The sequence below is a fragment of the Coenobita brevimanus genome, chromosome 103 (genome assembly GCF_032717465.1).
Source record: "Coenobita brevimanus isolate Jiangsu-jjx chromosome 103, ASM3271746v2, whole genome shotgun sequence".
In the NCBI taxonomy this organism is placed as follows: domain Eukaryota; kingdom Metazoa; phylum Arthropoda; class Malacostraca; order Decapoda; family Coenobitidae; genus Coenobita; species Coenobita brevimanus.
The window spans coordinates 1603021-1615020 of record NC_137056.1 but is presented as its reverse complement, the minus strand read 5'-3'; the positions used below and the strand labels follow the sequence as shown (position 1 = coordinate 1615020).

The 12000-nt window shown below is 40.2% G+C and overlaps 1 protein-coding gene across 1 annotated transcript in view; it reads left to right on the top strand.

Moving 5' to 3' along the window:
- The window catches only part of Crz (Corazonin), a 41183-nt gene extending 29392 nt beyond the window's left edge, over positions 1-11791 (top strand). The window contains exons 2-4 of the mRNA XM_080284922.1: positions 6162-6250; positions 9572-9687; positions 11313-11791. Of these exons, the coding sequence (XP_080141048.1) occupies positions 6163-6250; positions 9572-9687; positions 11313-11423 (315 nt within the window). The 5' untranslated portion in view covers position 6162 and the 3' untranslated portion in view covers positions 11424-11791. The remainder of the gene's footprint in view (positions 1-6161; positions 6251-9571; positions 9688-11312) is intronic.
- Positions 11792-12000: the final 209 nt, after the last annotated feature.

Sequence of the window (12000 nt, the reverse complement as noted above, 5' to 3'; positions counted from 1 at the left end):
GTATAATCGCGCAAGTCTGTTGCCCAATAAGCCACACAACGACACTCACCTCCCTTCCCATCCACCCAAGAGAGAGAAAGCGAGATGGCGGAGTATACAAGGAGGCTAGCTTCATCCTGCAGTCTACCGAGTTCACGTTTAGATGAATATGGAGCGAAAATTACTAGTACTACACCCTGTTTACTCTAACCTGGCCTAAAACTGCCACCCCCCCATATTGAATACTGCGTTATAACAAGAGATTAGCACCAGAATATGATGACAGTCACGAAGAAGTGCTCTGGAAAGGAACTAGTGCCGAAGTACAGTACGGTACTGCCTTTTTTTCTAACACTTAGCTTCGTGAAATAAGCTGCAAAAGGACGAATATCTGGGCCAAGTTAAGATGAAAGGACTATATTCGTAAGCTTTTGTACTCTCACGTTCACTTACACTGCTCCTTCTAATTCTACCGGTACTTAATTACTCCTGATGCTGCTCCTTACACTCTGGCTTATCCTCATTCCCTGATGCACTCACTCCGCTCCCTCATACCTTTCCTCACCATTCCTCACTCCCTTATACTGCCACACAATGCCTTACACTCACTCCTTGATGCACTCCTACCGCTCCCTCATACCTTTCCTCACTCCCTTATACTGTCAATCCACTGCATCACCTCATTTCCTCATACTGTCTGTCACACCAATCCTCCCCCCAAGCCGGTCAACCACCAGGATATCGTGAACGGACCTCCGCGCAGATCTGGGACAAGGGAACGTGATCTGAGTTTAGACCTGGAATGCAACTATTCCTCTAGCACGGCAGATACTTACATTCTGAACCCAATGCCATTTTTATTCATTTATTTTGCTTTTCCTTCCTTCAGACGATTTTTATTTAACATGGGAAACTAAGCTTTATTTAGTACTTATATATTATTTTACTCTGCTCCTGTTCCCTCCAGGCGATTACTCATTCAACGTAGGAAGAAAAATACGGTAATTACGAAAGGATTAACGAAGGCATAATTGAAGCCATCCAGACCTAGACGCCTTAGGTGAAAAATGCAAGGACTTTTTTTTTATTCCTGCTGCCTCCAGACGATTTTTTTTTAATTTACTTACTTAACTCAGGATAGGCGAGTCACAAGGGAGGCAATATCTAGTCTAATCCCTCCAGTTCTAAATCTCTCCTCAGCTGGATAAAATCGTCTAGTGGTAACAGCAGGGGGTTAATTTTCAGTCTTTTTTTTTTTCTTGTTTTTTTTCTTTTACTTTATCAATTCTGGATCTTTATATTCCTTACGCTTTCCTTCGCTTTCTTTTTTTTTTTCAGTGTTTTTCTTTCCTTCCGTTTTTATCTTTTTATCTTTCCTTCGCTTTCTTCTTTCTCTTCAGTTTTTTTTTCTTTTTCGCTTTCCTTCCATGTTTTCTTTTTCTTTCTTTCTCTTTCCTTCACTGTTTCTTTTTCTTTCTTTCTCTTTCCTTCACTGTTTTCTTTTTTCTTTCTCTTTCCTTCACTGTTTTCTTTTTTCTTTCTGTTTCCTTCACTGTTTTTTCTTTCTCACTCCTCCACTGTTTTTTCTTCCTTTCTCTTTCTTTTATTTCTCCTTTTTCTTCCCTTCAGTTTTTTCTTTCTTTCTCTTCCCTTCAGTTTTTTCTTTCTCTCTCCTTTCCTGTTCCTTTTTCTTTCCTACACTGCTCCTCTTTCTCTCCACTGTTTTTTTCTTTCTTTTTCCCTCCTTTACTGTTTCTTTTTCTTTCTTTTTCCCTGAATCACAGTTTGTTTTTTTCTTTCTTTCTCTTTCCTTCAGTTTTTTTTCTTCCTTTCTCCTTCACTGTTCCCTTTGCTTTCTTTCTCTCTCCTTTACTGTTTCTTTACCCTACTTTCTCTCCTTCACTATTTTTTTCTTTCTCTCCACTGCCTTCTTCTTTCTCCTTCAGTTTTTTCTTTCCCACCGCTTTCTTTTTCTTTCTCTCCACTTTTTTCTTTCTCTCACTTTCTTTTCTCTTTCTTTCTCTCCACTATTTCTTTTTCTTTCTCTCACCTTCACTATTTCTTTTTTCTTTCTCCTTCCTTCAATGCTTTTTTTTTTCTTTCTTTTTCACTCATTCTCTTTCCTTCAGTGTTTCTTTGCTTTCATTTTTTTTTTTTGCCTCCGCATTTCTGTGAGGGTTAGGCTTCACTCTAAGGACCTCCAGGCACATCTGTCCCTCCTCAGTAACGACATCCCTTTTTATGACAAACAGCTATTATCGGTACTATTTTCGTTTATCTATTTCTATTTTAGCAGCGCAGATAATACGCTCAATGCCCAGTCTCTACCTGTCTAATCTATTTTTTTAAATTTATTTAGTCTGATAACGCTTCCTGTGAGGGGGTTTGTCTCAGCGAAATAAAACTGAGTAAATAAAAAACTACTTCAACCGTCTAATTCGATAGCGTATTTTGGAGGGTGACTGCTGCAACCTCCAGGCGATTGTCAGCCTCGGGGGAAATAATCACCAGCGATGGGGTATAAAACAATCTCCTCTGACCCTCTCACAAGTTGCTGGGTCTACTCGGCCTGACCAGAGCTACTCAAAGAAGAAGAGAAAGGAGAAACGAAAGAAGCAAAAGAAGAGAAAAAGATGAAAAAAGAAGAGGAGGAAGAAGAGGCGGAAGCAAAGGAAAATGAGGAAGAAAAAACAATAACAACAACTTTCCGCCTCTCCTCAAACTGAATAAAATCGCGAAAAAAGCGAGAAAATAAAAACGTCATCGTACTGAAGGAGTCAAATTCGTCCTTATAGTCGCCTATAAACTCGGAGTCAACGCAATTTATGCACAGGGAGTTGAAGGACGCGACTCAAAAAAATAATAATAATAATAATAAAAAACAAAGTCCAGAGTTTAAGCATCCATTTACACCTCATAACCTCATTTTCAAAGTTTTGGAGAACACGTAGGTGACAAAAATTAACCCAATTACCCAGAAAGTTTAATTGGCGACATTCAGGCGGCGGGAAAGAAAAATATACGAGTTTGAATCGCGGCTGAAGTGGACAAACGCGTCGAAGTTTTGGCGCCAACTAAAAAAAGGAAAAAAAAAAAAGGCCGCCCTTACTTAAAGAAGAAAAAAAAAAGCTCCTGGTCTGGCTAGCGTCACTCTCTCGCCCTAATTAGTCATCAGTGTCGAGAACTGTTAAAAGAGAAGAAAAGAAAACGCATGTTGAAAAAACAAAAAAAAGCCAATTAATGGAGAGAAGAAAGGAAAGCGGCGCACGGAGGTTCAAAACAAGTCGATGGTCCAACCGTGTCTGGGAACAACATGGAGGGGAGAGGAGAGAGCTGGGGGATTTATTCAGTTTTGGCGCCTACATTTACGGTGATTAGAGCAGCAAACAGATTTAATTATCAGTGAAAATGAAAAAGAATTATAACTTCTAATGTGCATAAGATCAAAACATTACTGAAAAAATATGTCGTGGTTCAACTGCCTTCGGGAAAACGGATGAGAGAAAGGGGGCGTCTATTCAATTTTCGCGTCTAAATATATGGTGATACAAGCACCCTACAGCTTTGATTAGCAATGAAAATACAGGAGAATATAACTTTTGATGTGTATAAGATCAGGATATTACTGAAAGAAATATTTAATGAAGGTGTCGATTTCCAACTGACTTTGAGAAATGGAAGGAACGAGAGAAGGCATCCATTCATATTTTTGCGCCTAAATATACGGTGATCAGAGCAGCCTACAGATTTAATTAGCAGTGGAAATATGGAGGGGCGGGTTCAAATCTGCATCAGCGAAATCGATCGTCAAATTGTCTCTGGGAACAATAGGGCTAAGGAGGAAACGGGAGGAAGGGCGGCTATTCTGATTTTGGAGCCTAAATATATGCCAATTAGAGTAACCAAAATAAAGTGTGAATGTTCAAATACGGGAGAATTATAATTAGATTTGTATAAGATAAAGGGTATTACTCAGAGATGATGGAAATGTTATTAATACAGCTGCATAGGGGTGACCAAAGCAAAGAAGGAGTGGGGGGGGGGAGCATTGCAGACCCCCACCTTTAGGATAAGTTTACGGAAATGCAGTCTGTCATTATTTACATTAGTTTCTATTCAGGTCTACACTACTTTTTCATGGGCTGTTTCTTTTACAATTTAATATCTATTTTTCACTAATTTACGTACTGCTATAATACCGGTACTGTACTTTCCATGCAGCTGTTACTTCATCATCCACTCCTCGTCCTTACACCCCCATATATTATTTCCCTCCCCTCCTCATTCTCATACTCCCTTATACATATCCCTTAATTTCTACCGTTATACTCTCGTTTCTACCCATATACCCTCTTCCTCATCTTCGTACCCCCTTATTTTACACTTATACTCCTCAATCTTCCTTATATGCTAATATGTTCCTTTTCCTCCTCGCCTACCTCCCTTATACTCTCCCATACAAATCCTATCCCTGCTTTCATCCTCTCCTCATACTCCCTTACACAAATCACTTCCCTCCCCTCATCCTCTCCCCATACTCCCTTATACAAATCCCCTCCCTCCCCTCACCCTTATATCCCCTCATCCTGTCATCATACCCCAAAAGACGCATCCCCTCCCGCCCTTCCTTACACTTCCTTATACAAATCCTCTCCCTCCCCTCCTTACACTCCCTTATACAAATCCGTTCCCTCTCCTCCTTGTACTTCCTTATACACATCCCCTCCCTCCCCTCCTTATACTCTTATACACAAATCTCCTCCCTGCCCTCCTAATACTCCCTTATACAAAACCCTCCCTCCCCTGACTCGTACTCTCTTATCCTTTCCTCATACAAATCCCCTTCCCTCATCCTCACACTCTTATACTTTCCTGATCCCCTCCCCTGATCCTAATATTCCCTCATCCTCTCCCCTGGCCACCACCCCCAGCTCTCTCATTAATTCCCCAAACACAAGACAGGTCGGGACGTGTTCGTGACGTGTCTAGCTGTAAACATTGCCAGCTTTTGTCGTCTTCCAGCCTTCCTATTGGTCCACACACAGCCAATGGGGAAGCAGGGGGCGTGCGAGGTGACACGTGATTGGCTGTGTGTGTGTGTGTGTGTGTGTGTGTGTGTGTGTGTGTGTAAAAAGGGTATGTGATGTGCAGTGAGGAACGTGTGTGTGTGTGTGTGTGTGTGTGTGTGTGTGTGTGTGTGTGTGGTAACTGGCTAAATCTAAGCCGAACTCTGTGATCGGCTATAAACGCATAAGCCAGCTATTCTCTAATTGCCTGCAACCATTTAAGCTTCTCTGGCTGAAACAAGGAACTGGCTAGGTGTGGGTAAATAAGATTCCAGGGCGAGGCTGGAGGAGGGATTAAGATACTGATGAATACCCAACAACAATCATGGTATTACAAACGTCCATCACCTCAAGAGTGAAGAAATATTAGTACCGATTATTATTTTCTACTGTTTGCCTGTACTGGGAGATTTTTGGGTACCGTTCCCCTGGCATGTATATACTGTGTAGTAGCAATAGTAATAGTAGTAACATTATCAGTAAAAGATGAAGAAAAAGAAGTAGTAATGCTGGCAGTAGCAGTATGAGAAGTGGTAGTAGTAGTAAGAGAAGAAAAAGAAGAAATAGTAGTAGTAGTAGAGGTATAGTTGTCGCGGTAGTAGTAGTAGCAGTAGTCGTGTCACAACTCCTAACCTTGTCTTATTATTGTTTCTGTTGGACTCATATTATTCGTTGCGTCTGAAGAAAAAAATAATAGCCTATATACGGTATATATAGACTATGGATTTTTGTTTTGTTTTTTCGAGTACTATCCAGAGAGAGAGAGAGAGAGAGAGAGAGAGAGAGAGAGATCCACCTTTCATAAAACACTTCTGATCTCCGTTTACAAAAATAATTAAAGGGATCTTATGTGAAGTGAAAAGAGAAAGTGATAAGACATATACCGGAAGGTCATTAACTGTCATCTGAGATGTGTACCCGAGAGAGAGAGAGAGAGAGAGAGACAGAGAGAGAGACTAAATCCACTCAGTGAAATGGGCCACACTCTCAACCACTCACCATTCGGTTCCCCAGAATCCTGACTCCACCTCACAGTCTCAAACATCCAGATTTAAGCGTTTCTCAGTACTAATCGGTAGCAGCTAACGGTGATGTGCATGTGTGTGTGTGTTTCAGGATGAGTGGGGCAGCACGGATAAGCGTAGTGCTGATGCTAGCGGCGGTGGTGGCAGTCACAGCAGCCCAGACCTTCCAGTACAGTAGAGGTAACTAACATAACATTTACCTTGACCTTACTTTATCTTAACCTTCCAGTATATTAAAGGTAACTAACAACATTTACCTTGACCTTTCTTTACCTTAACCTTGCAGTTATAGTAGAGGTAACTAACATAACATTTACCTTGACCTTATTTTATCTTAAGCTTTACTTACGCTTATACAGCAGAGGCAACTTATATTACTCTTATCTTACGCTTATTTAACATTCATCTTACGCTTTTACAGTAGATGCAACTTATATTACTTATTTTAAGCTTATTTAACATTCATCTTACGCATTGACAGTAGATGCAACTTATATTACTCTTATTTTAAGCTTATTTAACATTCATCTTACGCTTTACTTACGCTTGTACAGTGTAGGTAACTATTATACCTCCCTTAACTTACGCTTATTTAACGCTCACCTTATGCATGTACAGTAGAGGTAACTGGTATCTCCCATATCTTAAGCTTATTTTACACTCATCTTACGCTTTACTTACGCTTATACATTAAAGGTAACTTAAATTACCCATATCTTAGTTTATTTTAGTCATCTTACGTTCGTTGTTCCTTTCACTCTTTTACGCTAATTTTCACTTACGCTTACTCTGCGCTTCACTTGGATTTATTTCACGCACCACTTCAGCTTATTTTACGTTTCACTTACGCTTATTTCGTTTCACTTAAGCTTATTTCACTCTACCTTCAGACAACAGAGGAGCTACCCTACAGTATTCTATCATCCCTTCTCTTACGCACACCATTAGCTTTTTTTTTTTCCCTCCTTTTATGCTCTTTTTACGTTTTTTTACTATTTTATGCTTAGTATACTATTGTCTGATCCTCATTTTATATTATTTTTATTTCACGTCTGACGCACACATCATAATTTTCACCTATTTACATTTACCTTCCACTTCGCTTACGCCTACCTAACGCTTACTGTTTATGCCTCTTTTACATTGTTGTACAGTAGTCTTATTCTTCACATGCTTATTCTGTTAACTATATTATGCTTAATTTACTATTATGGTACCGGATAGGGACGCCTTCACGCGGTGGCATCGATATAAATGGTCGACTCCTCTGCCTGGTTATAAACATTCACTATTCCCTATTCCTCGAATGGAGGATGGTGAAATACTGGAGGGGTACTTTAGTCTGCAGTCCAGGGTCACATTCAGATGGGCCTGGGATTGTGTACCTGCTGCTAGTTACTATCTTTCGAGTCCTATAAACGATTCGGGTACAGAAGCCATTGTTATTTCAGTTAGTCTATGTTGAGGGGAGTAATTTCAAATCCCGCACTTAAGAAAAAAAAAAAAAGAAAAAAGCTGCCATCACGTACTACATCACAGCAGTACTTCTTCAGTCCCTATTTTCAAAGTATTTCACAGTCCTTATATTTCAAAGTATCTGTACACTAAAACAAAGCTACGGTTCCGCAAGAATCGCCTAAAACTTAATATCCTACAAGCCAACAGTAGCTACCTCAAGAATCATCTCAAATCTAAGTGTTACCATCACAGTCTATTAATTCAAAACGGTACCAATCAAAACAATGCAACAGCACCATAAGAATTACTAAAATCAAACAGCAGTAGCCTACCTTCACAACTTAAGAACAGTTGCACCTATAACAGGACTAAATGCTAGAGTAACTCAAGAACCACCTAGTACCTAACAGCACTACCATCCCTGTCGCTTAATTCAAACTGTAGCAATTAAAACAGGGCAAAAGTACCGCAAGAATGCCAAAACCGGGAATGACTGTACTAACCCCCTCTCTCAGCTGAGCCAAGCGCCATTTCGGGGGAATTTGGTGGGACAGCGGCATCAAAGCAGCAGAGAGACGGAAGGCAAGATTGGCTAATAATGGAGAATTTAGGCCGCTCCAGGGTACGGGCCGACACTGAAATATTCCAATCTAGTACTTTTTTGTACCAGGGAGATGTGGACGCGGTGAGATATGACCCGTAAGCGATCATAATAAATTTTCTCCTCGCTCCGAGATGGCCGCGTTTAGTTTCAGACTCTAATATGAAGATCAAGGGCCTTATTCTCGTAGGCTTTGGAGGCTCCCTACACTCTTCTGTCTAATTGGCCGAAAAAGTAGCCTACCATTTCTCCGTTTGTAACAACAGATTAACACCAAAATTATGATGCTGGTCACCAAGTACCGCTATGACACGGATGAAAAGCCAAAGGAGTATCTTCTGCCAGTGAGCTACATGAAATAAGTTTGCCCTTAAAAGAAAAAAAAAAAAATCTGGGCCACGTTAAAACGAAAGAACTTTAGTACCTCTTCCCAGACATATTACACTGATATTCTGTTGCATGTCACTTCCATCTGTATTGGGGGTTTGCCTATTCTGTAAAACAAATGAGAATATTAACGGGCCATAGGCAGTTATACTCTTCTCACTTTAACCTGGCCTAAAACTGATATTTCTCCGTCTTCACTGCGAAGAGATTAACAGTACAATAAGATACCGGTCACGAAAAAGGAAGAAAAAATATGGACAGGATGCACAACCGTAGCAGCTTCTACCAGAGCTACGTAAAAAATGAATAAATAAATAACTGGGCCAAGTTAAGATGAAATGTATACAGGCAAGCGGTGAGTGAGCCTGCTACGGTTACAAGAATACTCCATTTTAGTGTTTCACCTTTGCGTTCTCCACCTGACTAATTTCGCGGCTGGAATGTTATTACGAAAAACACAAATGACTCGCTTTGTTTTCCTCATGCAGCTTTCTTCTCGACAACTCTTTTTTCTATTTTTATCATATTTTAAAGAGACGGCTTGCACACAACTGAAACAGCTTAGAATAGAAACATATTTTTAAGAGCTGTAATGCGGATGGCAAAAATAAATGTTCGGACTGCAGAAGAAGTGCAATCTAAGAATCTGATTTAAATTTCGTTTAAATTAACCCAATCTGAACCCCAACCACTCAAATTAAGCTTAATTTAAGCCTCTGAACCCCACCTTAATTCTCTAAACCTCACAAGCCAATTCCGCCTCAACCTTGTCTGAATTCTACTATGAACCCTAACTGAATGCAATTTAAACCCAACCTAAACCCCATGAACCCAAACCATTCAGGTGAACCCCACCTAAACCCTTTGAACCCCAACTGAACACCTGAACCCCACCCCTTCACAGGCTACACTCTCACCTCAACCATGAACCAGCACTTAAACTCCTGAACCTCTGATCCCCACCGTTACTTCACATAATCTCTGAACCCCAACTGCAAATAGAAGCCCAATTTTAGCCCTGAACTCCACATGAACCCTGTTTGAACCCCATGTAGGTTGGACGAACGGACGTAAGCGGTCTGAGGGTGGTGCGCCGCGGGCTGGTAATGGTCTGCCCGTCATGCTGGCTCCACCACGACGACCACCACTTCCACCACACCAACCACCTAAGGTAACACAAAGCCTACTACTAATATTACTACTAAAATTATCTCCTTCCATGCGACCATTCCTTTCTATCATTTTATCCTGTCTGCCCTACTGTTAGATGAAGTAGGATTCGGATACAGAAAGAGGGAAGCAATATTAGTAAGATAGGATGGCATTACACTCACTCACTTAAGCCTTCGTCTCTTGATTTCTCTCAACAGGCAACGAATTATTGTTCTACGGCCGAAAGAGAGAGAGAGAGAGAGAGAGAGAGAGAGAGAGAGAGAGAGAGAGAGAGAGAGAGAGAGAGAGTGTTTGTGTGTGACCCTCGGCTAAATAGAACATGCAAAACATAAACTAAATGAATAAATAATTGCCGTGTCCTGCGAAATCTTGAACGTCTCTCCACTGGGCAAGGTAAAGTAGGTCGTTCGTGGCTACAATGCCCCGTGAACCAATACAACACCCATAGGCCAATCACCTGAACCTCAATAGCCCACACGTTCATTATAATAACCAGTACTAATAGAAAGGGGATATTCCAATTGGTTATGGCTGCTAACATGACATGTATATCTTTAACCCCATTCATGATTTACCTGGAAGTTGGGTTAGGATGATGATTATGATGATGATGATGATGATGATGATAACTTCTGATCTCAAAGTACTATACTCATTTTTTTTTTTATCAAGAAGATGCACTTGACAGGCTGGTAATGATTGGCTGAATGCAAAATTACTTCATATACAATCTCTTTACTCAGCATTAATAACTGACAACATATATATGAGGGGGAAATTTAGATTATTAAATGTTATTCGAACGTGTTGCATTCAGCCAATCATCACCAACCTGTCAAGTGCATCTTCGCCTCAATTAAAAAAAAAATGAGTATAGTATATTGTTAATTGTCTGCTACCTTTCGATTAATTCACATTTCACTGATGATGAGGAGGAGGAGGAACAGGGAGAACTATTTAATACCATCGAGTTATTCTGTAATTCATTTTATATTGTCAGTGGAAGCCAGAATGATCATGACCATCTTTCTCCAAGCTGCTGCTATTTCACCTCACAAACCAACCCCTTCAATACGAGAAGCCTTATCTACTGCATGCGAGTAACGTCAATAACTATAAATATGGCTGAAAACGTGGACGATATGCCTGTGGATTGGAGTCGAGAATATGGAAGACATTGTAGATAGTTTTCCAAAATTTATGATTAGCTACTCATAGTTCTAGATGGATCTTACTCGCAGAATGATTATGGTGATGACTGCCACTAAATTCACAGGCTTCAGTGATGAGTACATTATGTAGAGACGTTTACTGACCAATTAATAGTTGTACTTCCTACTCCTACTGCTGGATCCCGCCTATCCCATTTATCACTGGGAAATAGTCAGGATAAAAATTCCAGTAAGATATGCATAATAAAAGTGTCTCTTCCTTACCTATTTAGTTACGTTGTCTGTTAATACACCTTGCATAACTCCCATCATCTTGCCCTCATGAAGAGAATTGCTTCTTGTCTTTCATCAAAGGATAAAGCCGCTCATACCTCCCCGTTCCTAAGCGAATAACGTGTGTCACATTTGCCACTTCATTAGATTATAACACTTGTCGCATATTTCATTTCAGACCATCGAGGACCGACTGAGAGCTCTGGAGGCGGGTCTTGGCGCCGTCCTCAAGGCCAACAGCGCCAACTTCTCCCCTGGTGGTGACGACGAGTACTACAATGACAACTAACCTTTTAGAAAATACTCCACCTCACGAATTTATTATCCCTCTACTTTCCCCATATACACTCCTTTTAGCGTATATACAGTACCAAACAATATATTTTCTCCAAAACTGAGATATTTGAGGAGTGATAAAGACGTACAGCGCCAACGAGCATTACAATGACAACTGATCTTTTACGAACTGTCTTTGTAAACTGTTATCCCTCTATTTCCCGTTATATTTGGAGGTCACATACACTCTGTTTAACATATATACAGTATCCAACATACATTTTCTCCAATACTCAAGTTACTGATGAGCGAGAACGAAATATATAAATAGGAATAACGTTACACAGCCTAACAATGCAGTGAATGACGTCATAATGCTGGGAGAGGAAAAGCCAGTTTTAATTAATAGGTATAGGAGGCTTATCCGCTGTTTGTATTTCAATGACATACCAATACAAATACATGTGATATTCCAAACTGTTTTTTTGCACTTACACAAATACAGTTCCACTGGTTTGCCATCGTTTATTTGTATGGTAGAGAATACAATATTTGGCTTTGCGTAAAAGTATTTGTTAAATATACAGAGC